At 42.6% G+C, this 23,581-nt stretch overlaps 1 protein-coding gene across 2 annotated transcripts in view; it reads left to right on the top strand.

Annotated features, from left to right (window-relative positions):
• The first annotated feature begins 634 nt into the window (after positions 1-634).
• Positions 635-23,581, top strand: part of LOC126194973 (heterogeneous nuclear ribonucleoprotein A1, A2/B1 homolog) — a 64,524-nt gene continuing 41,577 nt past the window's right edge. For both annotated transcript variants that reach the window (XM_049933372.1, XM_049933373.1), the window contains exons 1-2: positions 635-792; positions 10,080-10,225. In XM_049933372.1, the coding sequence (XP_049789329.1) occupies positions 772-792; positions 10,080-10,225 (167 nt within the window). In that variant the 5' untranslated portion in view covers positions 635-771. The remainder of the gene's footprint in view (positions 793-10,079; positions 10,226-23,581) is intronic.

Below are 23,581 nucleotides of genomic sequence, written 5' to 3' on the forward strand. Positions count from 1 at the left end.
ACTGACCGCAAAATAAACTGTACACACTTATACCTATTCCTTCATTATTGGGATCACCAGTTATGTCGACAAGCTTTACGTACCACGTAACATAGCACGTATCAATCTCAAGTGTACAGAATTGCTTTTGTTATAATACAAATTCAGTTCTGTCTAAAGGCTAGTTTTAACGAGAAAAGTGCTTAATATTTGGAGAGTGAAGCTTCAAGTTCATTTTACAGAGTATGAGCTCAAAAAGTTTGTGAATTGCGGTACTGTAATGTAAATTTTTGTTCTCTTAATCAGAATTTACAAAGCTTTACATTGTGATCTCTTTACTGAGAACTGGCCCATGCTGCTTCTGATACTAGTACAACTTTTCGTTGCGAGACCTTGTGTTTTTTTGCTTATCAGGGACCGCCATTTTACTAGCGTAATCGCCTGATAAGAATGTGGCAAAGCCTATCCAAAGATGATACTAAACTCCGTATTGCTAACTCCATTTTGCAAGGGTATTTTGCATACATTCCACTGAACTTTTTTTCCTAATGTGATAACCTAAAATTCTTACTTAGTCATGGTTAATTTTTACAAGAGTTCATCTTTTTTTGTACTGGTGAATAACAGTGTTTTTTCGTAGGACTAGCTTTTGGCATAAAGTACTTACGAAACAGTTGGCTACAGTGAGTTTGGAGTTCATTTTCTTTTCTTCGCTGGACGTGGACGCTGGCATAGTGGAATTCAAGCGTGTTTTAGTTTGGAAGGCGATATTGCTGAAGGTGTGAGGAGAAAATGGTCAAGTCGGAACCGGAGGTGAGCCAGAACATTTGCTAAGTTTCTGATTAATTCTGCGCGGTGTACTTTTCGTAATTTTTCTGTAAAAACATTACATGTAAGTGGAGCGGGAACATTCCTTAAATCATTATGGAGGTACTTTGGAATATTGGCATAGAGAATCCTCCTATGCCGGTTGGAAATATTTGTGTGAAAACCTTAATACAATTAAAGAGTGCTGCGAACGTGAGGTTTTTCATTATCAAATCTCATAAAATCTAGCAGTGAAATGTTCAAATACCGGACTCGATTCGGCAACATGTGCATAAAATTCAAAATATTTGCACCTCAATCGACAGAAACATTACCGTACTGAAAAATAGAAAAAATATATGGTAATCTCGGCACGGAGTGATTTTTAGGGATAAGATTTGTTGCCTTTTTTTTCCGTGTCGGCTGGTGACGATGTAATTCCTTCATTTGTTTCTTATCTCTAGATGCTTCTTAGAAACAAACTTTGTAAGTTGCAGTAAATCATATTCGTCGTCGAGAAACTAACAAATTGACTTCCGCGTTTGTTAGGACTTAGTTTATAAGTCAGATTTGTTACGTGCATGTAATACGTGATAGATGTGCAGGATAAGGACAATTTCGGTCAGTGCTACTAAATAGTACTGGATTGTTCATTTTACTGCGAGGAGTATCTTCACGGCTGCTTACAGCACCTATGGGAAAGTGTGTATTATTGATAAGTTTATCCTACTTAAAGGTTGAAAATTGAACACATGTACTGGTGTCTGGGAGGTCAAATTATATAAACAAATTAGATGTAGGCTTGTTGTCGGTGCCCTACTCTTGCAGCCATCTGGGTGTTTACTGCCTGAGCGTAGGTCCTGAATATTGTGAAATTGCTGAATGTTTATTCTCCTTTTTCAAAATCAGGTTACGCATTCGAAAATTATGGAATGTGTGGAGGGAAGGTATTTTATGAAGATAAAAAAGCACGCTGTTGTTGCTGTACACTGAATGAATAATTTGTAAAATTTTAGCTCTTTACTTGAGAAATAGTGCTGAGGGGGGGGTTTCTATTGTCAAGTGGGACAGTTGCACTAAGTTTTTGAACAGTCGAAGACTAATATGATGAATAGTGTAAATAGAAATAAAGATTGATGGTGATCAAAAGGAAAGTTTTTGCCTTCTTTTTAACTCGGGATGTTCAAAGTTAACTCCGCAGTTACCAACTTTAAAACTTTGTCATGAGTGGTACAGCAAATGGACATCACGTTGCTCGCCATTTTATAAGAGCGGTGTGAATTACAATACTTATTTTCTTTTGAAAACATTGGATTCACACTAACAAGTTTTCAGTTAGTGTGGTTTTGGACAGACTGAGCAATAGTGCAGCCTGAGGTCTTAAGTTAGGTTCAAAGGTGACAAACTTCTTAGTTGGCTCTGCCAACGAATGTTAAAGCTGAGACTATGTGGTAACAAATTGACCTGTTGTTGTTGTGGTGGTGGTGGTGGTGGTGGTGGTGGTGGTGGTCGTCGTCGTCGTCGTCTTCAGTCCTGAGACTGGTTTGATGCAGCTCTCCATGCTACTCTATCCTGTGCAAGCTTCATCTCCCAGTACCTACTGCAACCTACATCCTTCTGAATCTGCTTAGTGTATTGATCTCTTGGTCTCCCTCTACGATTTTTACCCTCCACGCTGCCCTCCAATGCTAAATTAGTGATCCCTTGATGCCTCAAAACATGTCCTACCAACCGATCCCTTCTTCTAGTCAAGTTGTGCCACAAACTTCTCTTCTCCCCAATCCTATTCAATACCTCCTCATTAGTTACGTGATCTACCCACCTTATCTTCAGCATTCTTCTGTAGCACCACATTTCGAAAGCTTCTATTCTCTTCTTGTCCAAACTGGTTATCGTCCATGTTTCACTTCCATACATGGCTACACTCCATACAAATACTTTCAGAAACGACTTCCTGACACTTAAATCTACACTTGATGTTAACAAATTTCTCTTCTTCAGAAACGCTTTCCTTGCCATTGCCAGTCTACATTTTATATCCTCTCTACTTCGACCATCATCAGTTACTTTACTCCCTAAATAGCAAAACTCCTTTACTACTTTAAGTGTCTCATTTCCTAATCTAATCCCCTCAGCATCACCAGATTTAATCTGACTACATTCCATTATCCTCGTTTTGCTTTTGTTGATGTTCATCTTATATCCTCCTTTCAAGACACCATCCATTCCGTTCAACTGCTCTTCCAAGTCCTTTGCTGTCTGACAGAATTACAATGTCATCGGCGAACCACAAAGTTTTTACTTCTTCTCCATGGATTTTAACACCAACTCCGAATTTTTCTTTTGTTTCCTTTACTGCTTGCTCAATATACAGATTGAATAACATCGGGGACTGATGACCATAGATGTTAAGTCCCATAGTCCTCAGAGCCATTTGAATAACATCGGGGGGAGGCTACAACCCTGTCTCACTCCTTTCCCAACCACTGCTTCCCTTTCATGCCCCTCGACTCTTATAACTGCCATCTGGTTTCTGTACAAATTGTAAATAGCCCTTCAGAATTTGAAAGAGAGTATTCCAGTTAGTTGTCAAAAGCTTTCTCTAAGTCTACAAATGCTAGAAACGTAGGTTTCCCTTTTCTTAATCTTTCTTCTAAGATAAGTCGTAAGGTTAGTATTGCCTCACGTGTTCCAACATTTCTACGGAATCCAAACTGATCTTCCCCGAGGTCCGCTTCTACCAGTTTTTCCATTCGTCTGTAAAGAATTTGCGTTAGTATTTTGCAGCTGTGACTTATTAAACTGATAGTTCGGTAATTTTCACATCTGTCAACACCTGCTTTCTTTGGGATTGGAATTATTATATTCTTCTTCAAGTCTGTGGGTATTTCGCCTGTCTCATACATCTTGCTCACTAGATGGTAGAGTTTTGTCATGACTGGCTCTCCCAAGGCCATCAGTAGTTCTAATGGAATGTTGTCTACTCCTGGGGCCTTGTTTTGACTCAGGTCTTTCAGTGCTCTGTCAAACTCTTCACGCAGTATCTTATCTCCCATTTCATCTTCATCTACATCCTCTTCCATTTCCATAATATTGTCCTCAAGTACATCGCCCTTGTATAAACCCTCTATATACTCCTTCCACCTTTCTGCCTTGCCTTCTTTGCTTAGAACTGGGTTGCCATCTGAGCTCTTGATTTTCATACAAGTGGTTCTCTTCTCTCCAAAGGTCTCTTTAATTTTCCTATAGGCAGTATCTATCTTACCCCTAGTGAGACAAGCCTCTACATCCTTACATTTGTCCTCTAGCCATCCCTGCTTAGCCATTTTGCACTTCCTGTCGATCTCATTTTTCAGACGTTTGTATTCCTTTTTGCCTGCTTCATTTACTGCATTTTTATATTTTCTCCTTTCATAAATTAAATTCAATATTTCTTCTGTTACCCAAGGATTTCTATTAGCCCTTGTCTTTTTACCTACTTGATCCTCTGCTGCCTTCACTACTTCATCCCTCAGAGCTACCCATTCTTCTTCTACTGTATTTCTTTCCCCCATTCCTGTCAATTGTTCCCTTATGCTCTCCCTGAAACTTTGTACAACCTTTGGTTCTTTCAGTTTATCCAGGTCCCATCTCCTTAAATTAGCACCTTTTTGCAGTTTCTTCATTTTCAATCTGCAGTTCATAACTAATAGATTGTGGTCAGAATCCACATCTGCCCCTGGAAATGTCTTACAATTTAAAACCTGGTTCCTAAATCTCTGTCTAACCATTATATGATCTATCTGATACCTTTTAGTATCTCCAGGATTCTTCCAGGTATACAACCTTCTTTTATAATTCTTGAACCAAGTGTTAGCTATGATTAAGTTATGCTCTGTGCAAAATTCTACAAGGCGGCTTCCTCTTTCATTTCTTCCCCCAAATCCATATTCACCTACTATGTTTCCTTCTCTCCCTTTTCCTACTGACGAATTCCAGTCACCCATGACTATTAAATTTTCGTCTCCCTTCACTACCTGAATAATTTCTTTTATCTTGTCATACATTTCATCAATTTCTTCATCTGCAGAGCTAGTTGGCATATAAACTTGTACTACTGTAGTAGGCATGGGCTTTGTGTCTATCTTGGCCACAATAATGCGTTCACTATGCTGTTTGTAGTAGCTTACCCGTACTCCTATTTTTTATTCATTATTAAACCTACTCCTGCATTACCCCTTATATGATTTTGTATTTATAACCCTGTAATCACCTGACCAAAAGTCTTGTTCCTCCTGCCACCGAACTTCACTAATTCCCACTATATCTAACTTTAACCTATCCATTTCCCTTTTTAAATTTTCTAACCTACCTGCCCGATTAAGGGATCTGACATTCCACGCTCCGATCCGTAGAATGCCAGTTTTCTTTCTCCTGATAACGACGTCCTCTTGAGTAGTCCCCGCCCGGAGATCTGAATGGGGGACTATTTTACCTCCGGAATATTTTACCCAAGAGGACGCCATCATCATTTAATCATACAGTAAAGCTGCATGTCCTTGGGAAAAATTACGGCTGTAGTTTCGCCTTGCTTTCAGCCGTTCGCAGTACCAGCACAGCAAGGCCGTTTTGGTTAATGTTACAAGGCCAGATCAGTCAATCATCCAGACTGTTGCCCTTGCAACTACTGAAAAGGCTGCTGCCCCTCTTCAGGAACCACATGTTTGTCTGGCCTCTCAACAGATACCCCTCCGTTGTGGTTGCACCTACGGTACAGCCATCTGTATCGCTGAGGCATGCAAGCCTCCCCACCAACGGCAAGGTCCATGGTTCATGGGGGAAGGACCTGTAGTGAAGCCTAGAAAAACAAAAGGGGATTCAATTTTCTACATGATGAAACATCAATAAATGGTACATTATTAAAACTTGTAAAAACTGTAGTCGAAGGCTCACTGGTGGGAGGAAGAATTGTCAGAGGTTAAACTCGTGCGAAGTTGTCCGCTTTGTTAACTTAGAGTTAAATTTTAGTATCACTTGAAAATTGGATCAGTAGTTTACACATTTAGACCTCGCTTCCTAATGAAACAACTGGTGGGGAAAGTTTTGGTAACTATAATTTCGGTACAGTATTACTCTAACAGGAGTATCCAGTTATTTTGCATAAAAAATTTACCACTTAAATATGAAGCTCACCAACTAACAAAAATGTCTAATTTCCTGAATAGTTGTAATATAAGAAATGCAAAACCTCAGTGAAATATGTCTGGGTAAAGAAAAAAAAAAACAACAGAAAAAAAATTGTTCTATTGAAGGTGGACCCCCCTCCAAAAACAAATTTGTAAGCAAACACAGTTTCTGTGGTGGAAAACTTGAGCCTTTGTTCTTTAAGGTGCCCCCGGCGAAAGTCAGTACCTTGGTGGTCGCTGGAAATTGCTGAGGCCGTTAAAGAACTTCGGCCATCCTTTCCTAGACCACCTAATAGCTTTGAAACGGTTTTGTGCCCATGTTCGCCAGCTTATAATATGACAGAAACAGGAGTGTTGGGAGAGCTATGTGTCGATCATTGGGCGCCATACATAACCTTCCCAATTCTGGACGAAGATCAGATGTGTTTGTGGTTACCAGACCCTGACAGGTGTTACTGGTATTAACATCAATGGCATGTTATCCACTGACAAACGCTATTGCCGAGCACTTTGCTGAGCTCTATGCTCGAGCCACTGCATCAGAATATTATCCCCCAGCATTTCGCACCCTCAAACAATGGATGGAAAGGAAAGCCCTCGTTCACTGAATGTCACAGTAAACCCTATAATGCTCCATTTACAAAGTGGGAGCTCCTCAGCATCCTTTCACATTGCCACAACACAGCTCCTGGGCCAGATTGGATTCAGTCAGATGATCAAACCCATCTTGTCAGACTACAAGTGACATATCCTCGTCATCTTCAACCAGATCTGGTGCAATGGTGTCTTTCCATTGCAATGGCGGAGAGCACCATCACTCTAGTGCTTAAACCCGGTAAAAACCTTATTGATTTGGATAACTATTGGCCTATCAGCCTCACCAACATTCTTTGCAAGTTGTTAGAATGTGTGATAAGTCGGCGGTTGTTGAGTCCTGCAGTCACGTGGTCTACTGGCTCCATGCCAGGGCAGTTTCTGTTGGGGATGCTCTACCACTGATAATCTAGTTTCCATATAGTCTGCCATCTGAAAAGCCTTTTTCAGGTGCCAACACCTCTTTGCCATCTTTCTTGATTTACTAAAAGCATATGACGCCACCTGGTGACATCATATCCTTGCCACATGATGTGAGTGGGGTCTCCAGGGCCAGTTCCCAATTTTTTCTTTTTTTTTTTAAAATAAAAAATTTTCTATCGCTCCATACTTTCCGTGTCCAAGTTAGTGCCTCCCATAGTCCTCCTGCCCCCCCCCCCCCCCATATCCAGGAGAATGGGGTCCTGCAGTACTCTGTATTGAGTGTGTGTCTAGTTTTAGTGGCCATTAACGGTCTAGCAGCAGCTGTCGGGCCATCCGTCTCACCTTTTCTGTATGCAGACCACTTCTGCATTTTGTACTGCTCCTCCAGTACTTGAGTTGCTGAGCAGCACCTATGGGGAGCCATCTACAAGGGCAGTCATGGGCTCTAGCCTACGGCTTCCAGTTTTCAGCCGCGAAGTCGTGTGTCATGCACTTCTGTCGTCGTCGTTCTGTTCATCCAGAACCAGAACTGTACCTTAATGATGATCCACTCACTGTAGTGGAGACATATCAGTTCTTAGGATGTCAACTGAAGTGGAAGTGCTGGCAGCACCTCAATGCCCTCTGTTGCCTGAGCAACACCAACTGGGGTGCAGATTGCTCTACACTGCTGCAGCTCAACAGAGCCCTTGTTCAATCCCGCCTTGACTATTGGAGTCTGGTTTATGGTTCGGCAGCATGTCAGTGTTGCGTTTACTCGACCCATTGCACCACTGTGGTGTTCGACTGGCAATGGGAGATTTTAGGACAAGTCCAGTGACCAGCATCCTGGTGGAGGTGGAATCCCTCCATTGAAATTTAGGCATGCACAACTGCTCGCCAGTTAAGTTGCACACATTTGTAGTTCTCCTCTGCATCCAAATTACCAAATTACCATCCACATCAGTTAATCTCCCGCGTCGGAGGCCCGGTTCGGGGCTTACAATTGCAGTTTGCACCTGATCTCTTCTGTCTGAAGTGGAGCACTTGCCTTTACCACCTATACTTATAAAGTCCATTCACATACGCCTCCATGGCATACACCTAGGCCAGTACAAGCTATCGACAAGTGCTACCCCCATCAGCAGCCTTTGGAAGTGACCATCCAGGAGTCCATCTATGCCTGGAATGGTCCAGTCGTTTGTGTGGACCCCAGGCCACGTTGGAATCCCAATAAATGAACTTGCCGACTGGCTGGCCAAACAGGCTACACGGAAACTGCTTTTGGAGATTGACATCCCTGTAACTGACCTGTGGTCATTATTAAGCCGCAAGGTCTTTCAGCTTTGGGAGATGGAATGGCGTAATCCAGTATGCACAACAAACTGCATGCCATTAAGGAGACTAAGAATGTGTGGAAGACCTCCATGCGGGCCTCTCGCTGGGACGGACTCTGATTCTCTGCCAACTCCGCATTGGCCATATGTGGCTAACACACGGTTACCATGAGAAACTACAATAAAGTGTAAGAAATATTTGCAACAATGGAAGTGAAAAGAAATAACTGCAATGAAGACAATAGAAGTATACATTGTAACAAAGAAATTAGCACGAAAAAACTTCAGTGAAGATATACATTACCCATGAAAGTTAAGAAAATGTTTTAAAATAAAACATGTTCAGCTTAAAAGTGGAAGCTCTCCTTTACAGGGAATGTAGTACTACATGGTACTAATCACCAGAAAAATCTGACTTTTCTGGATTGGCATTTTTGAAAAACATTTTTTCTGTGAATTATAAAAAAATTCAAAAGACATCAGTAAAATAACTTTGACAGATATGTCCAAACAGAGAATACCATTGTAATTGTAAAGCAATTATCTTTCAAATAAAAAACTAGTAACAAAATATCTAGAACTATTACTGAGATACAGCATTTAAAAAAAAAAATCTGAAATTTGCATCTTCAAATTGATGTTGACAATGTCATCTTTGGAGGCATGTCCCTGGGGCAGGAATTTTTTGGAGAAAACAAAAATACACGTTTCTTACTCCTGAAATTTAACATGTGCGAAATTCAATAAAATCAAACACTATGTGTCTGAGACAAATACACTATCTTCATTTCCCACTAATCTATCCTTTAAAGATACCCTTAAATTTTTCCCACAAATGCCACTACTATTTTCTTCAGTTTCTAATCAGATCTCACATTGTGGGAGATTCACTGCTTTTTAGGAGTGCTCCAGTCTGTCACTTCACTACGAATGATCCAGCAGTTGACTGCTTGAATTTTAATACTCTCACCAGAGGGGGAGGGGGAGGGGGAGGGAGAGAGAGAGAGAGAGAGAGAGAGAGAGAGAGAGAGAGAGAGAGAGAGAGAGAGGGAGGGAGGGGGGGGGGAGATACTGTTCTTTGGATCTTTCACAGATACTTATGGGCTTCCTTAGTCTGTGTGTTGGATGGAGAGTTGCCTAATCTAAAAATAAAAAAAAAATTATCTTCTCTTCACAGGTCAGCTACCTGCTTGGTAGCAGTGTGATATTACTAAATCAACTGTGTACTATTCGTACTTGCAGCCAGATGCCCCCATGATTCAGACCCTTTGAAATATTCAGGGAAGTTGTTCCTCATGTACATGCTGTTCACTTAGTCATTTGGTGTGTGCTCTTCATAAAGCAACCATGTTGTGAATTGTTACAATCCCAGTGCTGCATTCTTCAGTGTGTGACAAGATTTTGTAAATCAAATTAATGAATGGTCACTATGAAAAGTATTAACTACCACCTCGAGACCTACCATGCTGCTAATTTCATATGTTGCTATGCAACTACTGCTAATGTGGTCATTCATTTCAAAGACTAACTTCCTCAAAGTGCACAGGTAGGTACTATTCCTTGAGTGCTACATGAAAAAGGTTGTCCACAAGTTTACCCACTGTATAGAAAATGTTTACTTTTGGTTATCTGCTTCATCTTAAAAATATGAACTTAGTTATGTATTTTGCACAGACTTGATTTTCCTTTATTTGTAGCTTTGAAACCCCTGTGTGCTGCTTTAACAGGTATTGTTGAATTGCAAACATGATTATATTGCTACGAAGTTTTAGTATAATTGATTTTCTGCTTTTAGGGGGACAGGCCAGAACCAGAACATGTCAGGAAGCTGTTCATTGGTGGTCTGGACTACCGAACAACAGATGAGTCCCTGAAGAAGCATTTTGAACAATGGGGTGAAATTGTTGACGTTGTAGTCATGAAGGATCCTGGTACAAAGAGGTTAGTGTTAATGAAAGAAGCTATAATTTTCCGTATTTTTTCTGTATCATAAGTTTTTGGTAAATAATGAGCACCTTGGTAATTAAACTAATGGGGTGTGTGTGTGTGTGTGTGTGTGTGTGTGTGTGTGTGTGTGTGTGTGTGTGTAGCATGGAGAAATACGGTAGCAAGGGGTAGAGCACAGTAGTACACATATGGTCACAAGTATTTTGGAGGGTATGCTGATAATTTACTGTTTGTTTAGTGTTTGTTTCTAGGTTCTGGGTAATTTCATGACAACTATTTTACCATTGGTCATCAAAATCCACTTAAATACTTAACAAGCCACTATATGGTATGTGATGGTGTGTACCTTGTACCATTACTAATTATTCCATTTCCTTATCCCATTTGCATATGGAGTGAGCAGAAAAGGACTCTGCTTGCCTCCATATGAGCCTTAATTGATCTTACTTTCTTTGCTTTCTGTGTGTGAAATGTAGCTTTGTGCCAATAAAATTGTACTGGCATCAACTGCAAATGGCAGAATGTAGTCTTACCTCAGGCAATTACCAATTTGAATCTGAAGCATATCACTAATAATTTAATGTTGATTGAACCTACTGGTAACAGATTACAACACTCCTCAGAATTGCTGCAATGTTTCTCTCACTTGAGCAGTACTAAATAATGGAGTGTACTAATGTTCTATACTTTTTCCTTTATAGGTAAACCACACTTTCTTAGAATTGTCAGTAAACCAAAGTTGACCATTTGCCTTCCCAACTGTGGACCTTATATGCTTGTTCCAAAGATAAGCCTAGATATTTAATTGGTGTGATGAGAGCAGGCTGCCATTCATAATACCAAAATAGAAATTCTTTCCAAGCATTTCTGTATTCTTCTACAGTCACATAACGTTTACACTTTCCCATGCACTAAGGCATCATGAGCAAATTGTTGTAGATTGCTGCTCACCCTATCTATCAGATCATTCGTGTACATAAGAGAGCGAGAGTGGTGCTATTGTACATTTGTCTACAAATAATCTCATCAAGGATAATGTACAAAAGTGGTCCTATCACTTCTGACAAAACGCTTGTCTGATTACTCACGGTCACATACTAGGCTCTTACTTAAGTGAAGGCTATGACATTGGGACCACATATTACTTCAAACTTTACACACCTGTAGTAGGCCATTAAAACATAATGGGGCAAGTAGTAAGGTGCACTACTCTGGCAGTTCCGAGAAAATTGCAAGAGAAGTTTCACGCGTCCATTAGGTAACTGATCTGTGTGAAGGTAAGAAATCATTGGGCTCAAGCGGTTAGTGTTTGCAATTTGCAAGAGTTTCATGGATGAGGTGACTGTTCGAAACTTGCTAACACTTATTTTTTAATCACTGGTCCATTATGACATTTGATAGGTAATATAATGAAAAGAAATCATATGCGTTTTCATGAAGTTATAGTACATTTCATATGTTGGCTATTTCTAATTAAATTTCCAAGAACATGGATCAGGCTTGGAAAGCTCAAGTCAAACCATGATAAAAAGTGATGCAAATGACATTATTCACAACCAGTGATGTAGTAAATCACAGTATACTAGACCACAAGAGTAATGTACACTCGTCGGATGTGCTCTAGACATCACACATAGCAGAATGGTATATGTGATACAGACATGGAAAACATGAATTGAAACTGCATTTACAACATCAAATGCAGTTTTGCTGCATGTACTAGGAATTTTCTTCAGATAGTTTGAATGCAAAGCATGTGCTAGTGCAACATTTTGGCAAATATAGGTGCTTACAGTTGGTGGTGTACAGTGGAATGGATCCTAATAGCATATATATGAAAAGCAGTTTTTCGTTCATTGTCAGTCAGAAATGAACAGTTCTGAAAGCGCGTGATGAAGTTTTTTACTTGGCAAAATAAATAAATGGTACATGGTTGACTTTAACTGTGCAAGTGGGAAGACCATTGATAAAGGTGAGACTTCCTGGCAGATTAAAACTGTGTGCCGGATTGAGACTCGAACTCGGGCTGTGGCTAAGCCATGTCTGCGCAATATCCTTTCTTTCAGGAGTGCTGGTTCTGTAAGGTTGGCAGGAGAGCTTCTGTTAAGTTTGGAAGGTAGGAGATGAGGCACTGGCAGAAGTAAAGCTGTGAGGACAGGGCGTGAGTCCTGCTTGGGTAGCTCAGATGGTAGAGCACTTGCCCACGAAAGGCAAAGGCCCCAAGTTCGAGTCTTGGTCTGGCACACAGTTTTAATCTGCCAGGAAGTCTCATATCAGTGCACACTCTGCTGCAGAGTGAAAATCTTTGGGAAGATTGATAAAGGTGTCACCATATAAATCAGGATTCTGGACTTCTTTGCACCTGGTATCCAGCACGGTAGCCAGTCCGTTGTGGTGGGGTTACCATGTACCCTGTTGGTTGTAGCCCCCTGAGCGCACAGGGATCGCTCTGCTGATGCCTGTGCCGTTAACTCTCCATGTATGCCAAGGGGTAGAGGCCCATTCCCCTGGGGCATCGGGGCTCCCGGCAATGGCCATGCTGTCAGGTGGCCTTTGATGCAGCTGGGTGACACCCGTGGGAAGGGCCCCTGGTCAGTGGGTGGCATCAGGGCAGATAACACACGATAAAGCATAGTCCATCATCTCTTGCTGGTGGTGAAACACCAGCAGTCTCCAAGCGTTCACAAGCTCAATTAAACGCACAGAAGTACGAACCCAAATCGTTCCTCCCTGGCCACACTATGGGAGAAACATCAGCCTAGGATGGCAGAGGATCTTATTTGCCCCAGTACCTCGTATGTATGAGAGCTGATGGAATCTTTCATGACAATGAAGCCTCAGTTTTTTGTTGAGCATTTAGAGGACAAGTTTGGGGCTTGTCCAAAAGTAGATCTGGGTCAGTCTTGGTCAAAACAGCATCCTCTACCCAGTCATGGGTGTTACTCGCTTGTGACAAGCCAGGGAACGTTTCTGTAACAATCATGCCCCATGCCAGGGTATCATATTATACAGGGACCTTCTTTTGTTAGTCTGACGATGAGCTGCGCACCAATTTAGAGTGGCGAGGTGTACATCTCGTCCGGTGTGCCCACTGGAGTCAGAGGGATAATCAGGTTGCCACCGTTGCCTTCATCTTAACCTTTGAGGGTGATACGTTGCCCGAGGATGTCAAGGTGATGGCCTACCGCTGTGATGTAAAACCCTATATCTGTCCCCTTATGCAGTGCTTTAAGTGCTGGTTGTTGGGCCATATGTCTTCCCGCTGTACTTCTAGTGTCACATGTCGAGGTTGTGGACACCATCACATGCCAATTCTCCGTGTGCCCCGCCTACCATCTGTGCCAACTGTGGATAGCACCATTCTCCATGCTTGCCAGACTGCAGGATTCTCCAGAAAGAAAGTAAAATCACGGAGTACAAGACCCTGGATCAACTGACGTACACTTAGACTAAGAGAAAATTTGAATGCCTGCGTCCTGTGCGTATGACATCGTCTTAGCCACCGCTACAACAGTTCTGGCACCATCAGCTCCGCAAACTCCAGTCATCTCTCAGAGCTGGAAGACTACACTACACCTGCCCCCTTGATGGTGGCAGGCATTTCCCTCCCTGTTGTTCCTGCACCACCTACTTTTGGAGCAACCCCCCGCCCCCCAACCCTCGAGGATGTCTGTCCCCTCTTCTAAGCCGAAGAAATGTAAGTCTTCTTCGGTTTCTCTCACTAAGAAGGGGTCCCTTGGGTCACTCCCTTCCCAGGTTTCTGCTAGTGGGAAAGATGACACCCACCTGTGGCTGAAGAGTCCAAAAGCAGATGGTTGTAGGGCTTCATGCTCATCCTCAGTCCAGGAGACTTGAGCCAGTGAAGTCCTCCCAGCCAGGGAAACCAAAGGAGCAGCGAGACAAATCCAACAAGAAAACCCCTAAGACCTTAATTGCAGTGGCACACACACACACACACACACACACACACACACACACACACACACACACCACCGCTACCTAAAAGCTCTGCGTCTGAGGATGGGGTGGAGATTTCAGCGTCCACCGAGGACCTAGATCTCACCAGACCCTTGGACACAATGTATAGAGACTGCTTAGGCAATAAGTCAGTGGCAGCAGGTGACTCTGAGGTGTGAACTACCTCATTAAATGTTCCATGCCTTCCCAGAGGAATTGTGGCGGCTTTTTCCACCACCTGGCTGAGCTACGTACGACAACTGTTAGCAGTAAAACTGGTATCTGAATTGCCCTCCAGGAAACCTGGTTCCCGGCAATGCAGAATTCTGCCCTCCGCGGCTATAAGGATATTACAGGAACTGTAGTGACTATAATTGTATCAGGTGGAGTTTTCGTTTATATGCTAAACTCCGCCTGTAGTGAAACTGTGCCCCTTCAAATCCCTCTTGAAGCAGTGGCTGTCAGAATGATGCTGCAGGGAATAACTGTCTGCAATGTATTACTTCCTCGAGATGGTGCAGTACACCAGAACGTATTGGCTGCACTGATTGATCAACTCCCTAAACCTTTCCTACTTTTGGAAGATTTTAATACCCATAACCCCATGTGGGGTGGCACAGTGCATACTGTCAGAGGCAGAGATGTCGAAACTTCACTGTCTGTTTGACCTCTGCCTCTGACGTTTCAGTGTGGCTCATGGTAGTTACTCGGTCATTGATTTATCACTGGAGAGCACATGATGACCTGTGTGGTATTGACCACTTCCCCATCTTCCTGTCACTGCCCCAGCATCAGACACACGGACGCCTGCCCAGATGGGCTTTGAACAAGGCGGACTGGGGAACTTAGACCTCTGCTGTCACCACTGAATCTCCCCCGCATGGGAACATAGTGATGGTTGAGCAGGTGACTGCAACAATTGTTTCTGCATCAGAAAACACGATCCCTTGCTCTTTAGGGTGCCCGAGGTGTAAGGCAGTCCCTTGGTGGTCGCCAGAAGTCGCTGAAGCAATTAAGGAGCATTGGAGAACTCTACAGCGGCACCCTTACCTGGAGCACCTCATAGCCTTTAAACAGCTCTGTGCCCGTGTTTGCTACCTTATCAAATGATGGAAGCAGGAGTGTTGGGAAGGTGACTTATGGAACCTAATGGTAGAGACGTATCTCTCCCAAGTCTGGGCAAAGGTAAAACGTCTTCTCAGGTACTAGACCTCAACAGGTGTTCCCAGTGTTACCATAAATGGCTTGTTATCTACAGATGCAAATGCGATTGCTGAGCACTTTTCTGAGCACTTTGCTTGAGCCTCTGCGTCGGAGAACTACACCCCAGCCTTTCGCAGCGGCGGCAGGTAGGGAACATTCTGTCATTAAATACATGCCACAGTGAATCCTATAATGCCCCATATACAGAGTGGGAGCTCCTTAATGCCCTTGCACATTGCCCTGACACAGCTCCTAGGCCTGATCAGATCCACAGCCAGATGATTCAACATGTCTCATCTGACAACAAGCGACATTTTCTAGTCATCTACAACTGGACCTGGTGTGATGGTTGTCTTTCCATTACAATGGTGGGAAAGCACAATCGTTCCGGTGATCAAACCTGGCAAAAACCTGCTTGATGTGGATAGCTATCAGCCTCAACAACGTTCTTTGTAAGCTGCTGGAACATATGGTATGTCAGTGGTTGGATTGGGTCTTCGAGTCACATGGCCTACTGGCTCCATGTCAGGGTGGCTTTCGCCAGGATCGTTCTACCAGTGTTAATCTTGTGTCCCTAGACAGCAACACCTGGTTGACGTCTTTTTTGACTTACGTAAAGCATATGACACAACCTGGTGACATCAAATCCTTCCCACATTGTGTAAGTGGGGTCTCCGGGGCCCGCTCCCTAATTTTATCCAAAATTTCCTGTCGCTCTGTACTTTCCATGTCCAAGTTGGTGTCTCCCATGGTTCCAGCCATATCCAGGAGAATGGAGTCCCGCAGGGCTCTGTATTGAGTGTGTCTATTTTTAGTGGCCATTAACGATCTGGCAGCAGCTGTAGGGCCCTCTGCCTCACCTTGTCTCTATGCAGACGACTTCTGCATTTTTGTACTGCTGCTCCAGTACTGGTGTTGCTGAGCATCGCCTACAGGGAGCCATCCACAAGGCGCAATAATGGGCTCTAGCCCATGGCTTCCAGTTTTCAGCCGCAAAGTCTTGTGTCATGCACTTCTGTCGGTTTCGTATCATTCATCCAAACCCAGAACTTTACCTTCATGACAATCCACTCACTGTAGTGGAGACGTATATATTCTTAGGACTGGTTTTTGATGCTCGATTGATTTCGCTTCCTCATCTTTGTCAGCTTAAGTGGAAGTGCTGGCAGCACCTCAATGTTCTTTGTTGCCTGAGCAACATCAATTGGGGTGCAGATAGCTCTACGCTGCTACGGCTCTACAGAGCCCTTGTCCAGTCCCAAATTGACTATGGGTGTGTAGTTTATGGTTCGTCAGTGCCCTCAGTGTTTCATTTACTCAACTCTGTGCACCACTGTGGGGTTTGAATAGCGACAGGAGCTATTAGGAAGAGTCTGGTGACCAGCATACTGGTGGAGGCTGGGGTCCCTCCATTACAGATCAGATGTGCACAACTGCTTGCCATTTATGCAGCACAAATTCGTAGTTCTCCTGAGAATCCGAATTGCAGTCTCCTTTTCCCGTCCATCTCCCGCATCGGCAGCCCAGTTCGGGGCTGATGATTGCGGTTTGCATGTGGTCCCTTCTCTCCGAACTGGAGTCTTTACCTTTACCACCTCTACTCTCAGTCCATTCACTTACGCCTCCATGGTGGACACCTCGGCTGCAGCTTTGTCTGGACCTTTTGCATGGCTCTAAGAACTCATTAACCCTGCAGCTCTCCGCTGTCACTTACTCTAGATTCTTGGCGTGTTCCGGGGCTCTGAAGTGGTTTACACAGATGGCTCGATTGCTGATGGTAGCGTTGGCTTTGACTACGTTCACGGTTGCCATATTGAACAGCATTCCTTAACATTGACTGCAGTATATTCGCTGCAGAGATGGTGGCTATTTCTCGTGCATTTCAGTATCTCTATTCATGCCCTGGGGAGTCTTTCCTATTATGTACTGACTCCTTGAGCAGCCTGAAAACTATCGACCAGTGCTACCCTTGTCATCCTTTGGTAGCGTCCATCCAGGAGTCCAACTATGCCCTGGAACAGTCCAGTCGTTCAGTGGTGTTCGTCTGGACCCCTGGTCACATCAGAATCCCAGGAAATGAACTTGCTGACAGGCTGGTCAAACAGACTACACGGAAACCACTTCTAGAGATGGGTATCCCCGCAGTTGACCTGCGATCGTTATTACATTGTAAGGTTTATCAGCTTTTGGAGACGGAATCACAAATTCTCAGTACGCACAACAAACTAAGAGCTATTAAGGGGACCACAACTGTGTGGAAGTCTTTGGTGAGGGCCTCTCACCAGGACCCCGTGGTTCTCTGCCGGCGCTGCATTCGCCGTGCCTGGGCGACCCACAGCTACCTCCTGTGCTGTGAAGACCCACCTCAGTATGTGCGGCGCCTGGTTGACAGTGGCCCATATTCTTCTGCTCTGTCCTTCTTTGGTTGTCTTGCGACTTCATCTTCGGTTGCCAGACTCATTACCATTGATTTTAGCAGACAATGCCTCATCGGCTGATTTGGTTTTACGTTTCATCCATGAGATAGGGTTTTATCATTAGATTTGAGTTTCAGTGCATGTCCTTTGTCCCTCTGTGTCGTCCACTCCAGTGCTTTTAGGGTGGAGGTTTTAATGTGTTGCAGGGTGGCTGGCTTTTTCTTTTTATGTTCGTGGTCGGCCAGCCACTGTATTCTGCTTCCTTGTTTTACTTTGTTCCGACTGTTCCTTGCATCTCTATTTTCCTGTCCTCTTTTGTTCCTTGTAGTGTTCGTTGCATTAGGAACAAGGGAATGATGACCTTGTGGTTTGGTTCCTTTGTCCTTCTTTTAAACCAACCAAATCAGGATGCATTTGATGCCCAAGAATCTGTAATTAGGAAAAATTATCTCTTTCCACATTAGGTGGCCTGACACTAGTGAAAATGAACTAGAGCTGTGTGGTAAGGTTCCCATACTTTCAACAAGTTACAATGACTTTTGGAAAGTCTGTTGTTAATTTCTTAACAGTTTGTTGCACTTTTGGTCCAAACTTACCTGTAGCCTCTTGCAAACACAAACACGTACAGTGTTAACTCACCAGACACCATTATCGCATATTCGCTGTGTTAGTGTGTGTTACCGTGTTCATATTGTGCCTTGTAGCATACTTTTTTTTTTTTTTTTTCAGTGAGAGTTGTTTTAAGTTGACTGGTACTGGCAGCCTGTCTGGTCTGTATCGAACACCAATTTTTTGCTGAACTTGGGCATAAAGTCCTTAATCTGCAGCTGAAACATAAAGCTTCCAGTGTTTCTTCCCCCAATTCACAGATGCCCTGTTACTTGCAAATGTCGTGATCTTCCTCTGCTGAATTCTGTGTTATTGATTGAATTTCTTAACCCATGAAAGTGATGCTTTGAAGATGATGCCCTCAGATTGAAATTGGCGTGCAGCTGCCAAAACCCACTGCTGTAAAATCCTGGTTGTTACCTGAAACATAAAATCAAAGTTGCATATCGTTGCCATAATCTGTTGTTAAAATATGGTTCTTGAAGATTAAAAAAAGATGAAAAGTTGACAAAAATGAACTTACTTGCTGCTCCTTTTTGTTTTGAGCCTCCATGAAGCGGTCTTTAGTCCACGAATCAATTAGTGCATATTTATAGATTACTGAGCCTCCACTTTTTATATTTTCTTCCCCATCTTTTCCAGTGGTCCTTTATATAGGAACTCAAGATTCTTTCCTCTGGAGGGTTTGCAGAGTCTGCATGGGATGTTCTTTTGCCGTTGTTACTGCTTCTGTTTTTGTCTCCAGCCTTATTTTCAGCTGGTTCAAAATCCTTATTGTCAGAAATATCTGAAACTTCACGAAATATACCTCATTCATCTACTTTGTCAGAATGAATGAGTTCTTTGTCAGTAATAAGTCTCCCTTCTCTTAAATTTTTGACGATACAATGTTAAAGCACTCTCCAATTGCCATTGCATGTGTAGAAATAATCGGTGATTGCTCTTTTTCAATAAGGTCCACTTTTTGAAGACTTTCACAGTAAAAGAATGCATCTTTTAACAAATGTTTCATAATTGCATTAAGCATTGAATCCTCATGAAATTCATTTTCTGTGCTAGTCGAAGAACAGAGAGATGTCTTAATTTTTGTAGTAAAAGTGTAAATTCTGATGCTCAAAAAAAAATTGCAGCTACACTATTCATTCTTGCTACATTAGCAACGTCTCATCACTATGCAGGTTAATCACCAAATAGGGCATGCCTCTGTGTCTGCAGCTCAAAGCATAGAGGTGCAAATAGTTCCGGGTACCTTACCTGACCGTATTTATAAGGGATTTTGCTAATCCCGATAGATACAAATTTTCAGGAAAACTGAGTTCTTTGTTTACTGTCGATAGTTTTAAATATGTGCTAATTATTAAGTTTCATTAAAAATAGTAAGAAGTCAAATAACATTCGCTAACACTTCATGCTAATATATGTGGTTTTTCAAAGTTTGAGAGAGAGTCGAACTATCGCCACTTACATCTTCACCTTACGAAGCTCAAATGCTAATCACTCGACCACCATGCACTCTTAACGACCAGCACCTACACACAGATCCAAAAGTGACTCAATAGATGCATAAAACTTCTTTAGATTTTCTCAGAATCAGCAGAGTAGTGCACCTTACTACTTGCACATTGTTGTTTCTAATGGCCTACTAAAGTTGTACAAAATTGGAATTAAATCTCTGATCCCAACTTCGTGGCCTCCCCTTGTTAGTCTTTGAGCCACTTGTGTAGCTGAAAACCTATGTCATACTCTCAAATGTTTAAGTATGCAGTGGGGCTTGTGGTTTCTGTAAATTTGTTGTGGTTGTCTTCAGTCCTGAGACTGGTTTGATGCAGCTCTCCATGCTACTCTATCCTGTGCAAGCTTAATCTCCCAGTACCTAGTGCAACCTACATCCTTCTGAATCTGCTTAGTGTATTCATCTCTTGGTCTCCCTCTACGATTTTTACCTTCCACGCTGCCCTCCAATGCTAAATTTGTGATACCTTGATGCCTCAAAACATGTCCTACGAACTGGTCCCTTCTTGTCAAGTTGTGGCACAAACTCTTCTCCCCAATTCTATTCAATACCTCCTCATTAGTTATGTGATCTACCCACCTAATCTTCAGCATTCTTCTGTAGCACCACATTTCAAAAGCTTCTATTCTCTTCTTGTCCAAACTATTTATCGTCCATGTTTCACTTCCATACATGGCTACACTCCATACAAATACTTTCAGAAACGACTTCCTGACACTTAAATCTATACTCGATGTTAACAAATTTCTCTTCCTCAGAAATGCTTTCCTTGCCATTGCCAGTCTACATTTTATATCCTCTCTACTTCGACCATCATCAGTTATTTTGCTCCCCAAATAGCAAAACTCCTTTACTACTTTGTCTCATTTCCTAATCTAATTCCCTCAGCATCACCCAACTGTAAATCTAGAAATATGAAATTTGCCTGCCTTTCACCCATGGATTACAAGGTATTGAGTGAGAAAAAGGTAATCTGAGTTGCATGACTGATACTTTCTAAGTCTTTGCCTATTTGTCGAGAGAAGTTTTTCTGTCTCAAGGGGGACTTCTTATGTTCAGACATATGATCAAGACAAACCTGACGTTGAAGACATTAGCCTGTAATTCTGCTAAGGCTGTTCTTTTACCATTCTTACACAGGGAATGGCCTGATCCCCCCCCCCTCCCCCCCCCCCCCCCAGTCAGTTGAGACTTTGCACTAGGTGAGAGATTCATGATAAATGCATGTTAAGCAAGGTGCCAGTGCTGAAGAGTACTATCTGTAAAGCCAAATTGGGATTCGACCTGGACCTAGCGACTTTCTTTCTTCAAGTTTTTTAGTTGCTTCTCTATGCTTGGGACGCCTTTTGCTATGCCGTGTGTGTGTGCGTGTGTTTTTTGTGTGTGTGCGTGTGTTTTTTGTGTGTGTGCGTGTGTTTTTTGTGTGTGTGCGTGTGTTTTTTGTGTGTGTGCGTGTGTTTTTTGTGTGTGTGCGTGTGTTTTTTGTGTGTGTGCGTGTGTTTTTTGTGTGTGTGCGTGTGTTTTTTGTGTGTGTGCGTGTGTTTTTTGTGTGTGTGCGTGTGTTTTTTGTGTGTGTGCGTGTGTTTTTTGTGTGTGTGCGTGTGTTTTTTGTGTGTGTGCGTGTGTTTTTTGTGTGTGTGCGTGTGTTTTTTGTGTGTGTGCGTGTGTTTTTTGTGTGTGTGCGTGTGTTTTTTGTGTGTGTGCGTGTGTTTTTTGTGTGTGTGCGTGTGTTTTTTGTGTGTGTGCGTGTGTTTTTTGTGTGTGTGCGTGTGTTTTTTGTGTGTTTTTGTGGTGTGCGTGTGTTTTTTGTGTGTTTTTGTTGTGTGTGTGTGTGTTTTTGTGGTGTGTGTGTGTGTGTGTGTTTTTGTGGTGTGTGTGTGTGTGTGTGTGTGTGTTTTTGTGGTGTGTGTGTGTGTGTGTGTGTGTGTTTTTGTGGTGTGTGTGTGTGTGTGTGTGTTTTTGTGGTGTGTGTGTGTGTGTGTGTGTTTTTGTGGTGTGTGTGTGTGTGTGTGTGTTTTTGTGGTGTGTGTGTGTGTGTGTTTTTGTGGTGTGTGTGTGTGTGTGTTTTTGTGGTGTGTGTGTGTGTGTGTTTTTGTGGTGTGTGTGTGTTTTTGTGGTGTGTGTGTGTTTTTGTGGTGTGTGTGTGTGTGTTTTTGTGGTGTGTGTGTGTGTGTTTTTGTGGTGTGTGTGTGTGTGTTTTTGTGGTGTGTGTGTGTGTGTTTTTGTGGTGTGTGTGTGTGTGTGTTTTTGTGGTGTGTGTGTGTGTGTGTTTTTGTGGTGTGTGTGTGTGTGTGTTTTTGTGGTGTGTGTGTGTGTGTGTGTGTTTTTGTGGTGTGTGTGTGTGTGTGTGTGTTTTTGTGGTGTGTGTGTGTGTGTGTGTGTTTTTGTGGTGTGTGTGTGTGTGTGTGTGTTTTTGTGGTGTGTGTGTGTGTGTGTGTGTTTTTGTGGTGTGTGTGTGTGTGTGTGTGTTTTTGTGGTGTGTGTGTGTGTGTGTGTGTTTTTGTGGTGTGTGTGTGTGTGTGTGTGTTTTTGTGGTGTGTGTGTGTGTGTGTTTTTGTGGTGTGTGTGTGTGTGTGTGTTTTTTTGTGGTGTGTGTGTGTGTGTGTGTGTGTGTGTGTGTGTGTTTTTGTGGTGTGTGTGTGTGTGTGTTTTTGTGGTGTGTGTGTGTTTTTGTGGTGTGTGTGTGTTTTTGTGGTGTGTGTGTGTTTTTGTGGTGTGTGTGTGTGTGTTTTTGTGGTGTGTGTGTGTGTGTTTTTGTGGTGTGTGTGTGTGTGTTTTTGTGGTGTGTGTGTGTGTGTGTTTTTGTGGTGTGTGTGTGTGTGTGTTTTTGTGGTGTGTGTGTGTGTGTGTTTTTGTGGTGTGTGTGTGTGTGTGTTTTTGTGGTGTGTGTGTGTGTGTGTTTTTGTGGTGTGTGTGTGTGTGTGTGTGTTTTTGTGGTGTGTGTGTGTGTGTGTGTGTTTTTGTGGTGTGTGTGTGTGTGTGTGTGTTTTTGTGGTGTGTGTGTGTGTGTGTGTGTTTTTGTGGTGTGTGTGTGTGTGTGTGTGTGTGTTTTTGTGGTGTGTGTGTGTGTGTGTTTTTGTGGTGTGTGTGTGTGTGTGTTTTTGTGGTGTGTGTGTGTGTGTGTGTTTTTTTGTGATGTGTGTGTGTGTGTGTGTGTTTTTTTTTTTTTGTGATGTGTGTGTGTGTGTGTGTGTTTTTTTTTTTTTTGTGATGTGTGTGTGTGTGTGTGTGTTTTTTTTTTTTTGTGATGTGTGTGTGTGTGTGTGTGTGTGTGTGTGTGTGTGTGTGGTTTTTTTGTGTATGCCACACCACACTAGTCGAAAACTGACATATCCACTTAGTGATGTTACATATGACCAGAATTGTCTCGGTTTCTCAACAAGGCCTCTCACTGAGGTATGATAGTGAAAGTTGTTGCTGTGTTCCATGCATCAATCTTCCTGTAGATGCAAAAGTTTATGAAAACTTGCCTGTTGAATTTACCACACTCTTTTTGGACTGAGAATGCAACAATATCATGATCACTAATCCCCCTCTATACTCACACCATTGAAAAGGTCAAGCCTGTAGCTACAAGGTCTAAAATATTTGCATTGCATATGGGTTGTCAAACCTGTTGCTCAAGATAGTTCTTGTAAAACGTGTTCAGAA

The sequence above is a fragment of the Schistocerca nitens genome, chromosome 7 (assembly GCF_023898315.1).
Source record: "Schistocerca nitens isolate TAMUIC-IGC-003100 chromosome 7, iqSchNite1.1, whole genome shotgun sequence".
NCBI classification, from domain to species: Eukaryota; Metazoa; Arthropoda; class Insecta; order Orthoptera; family Acrididae; genus Schistocerca; species Schistocerca nitens.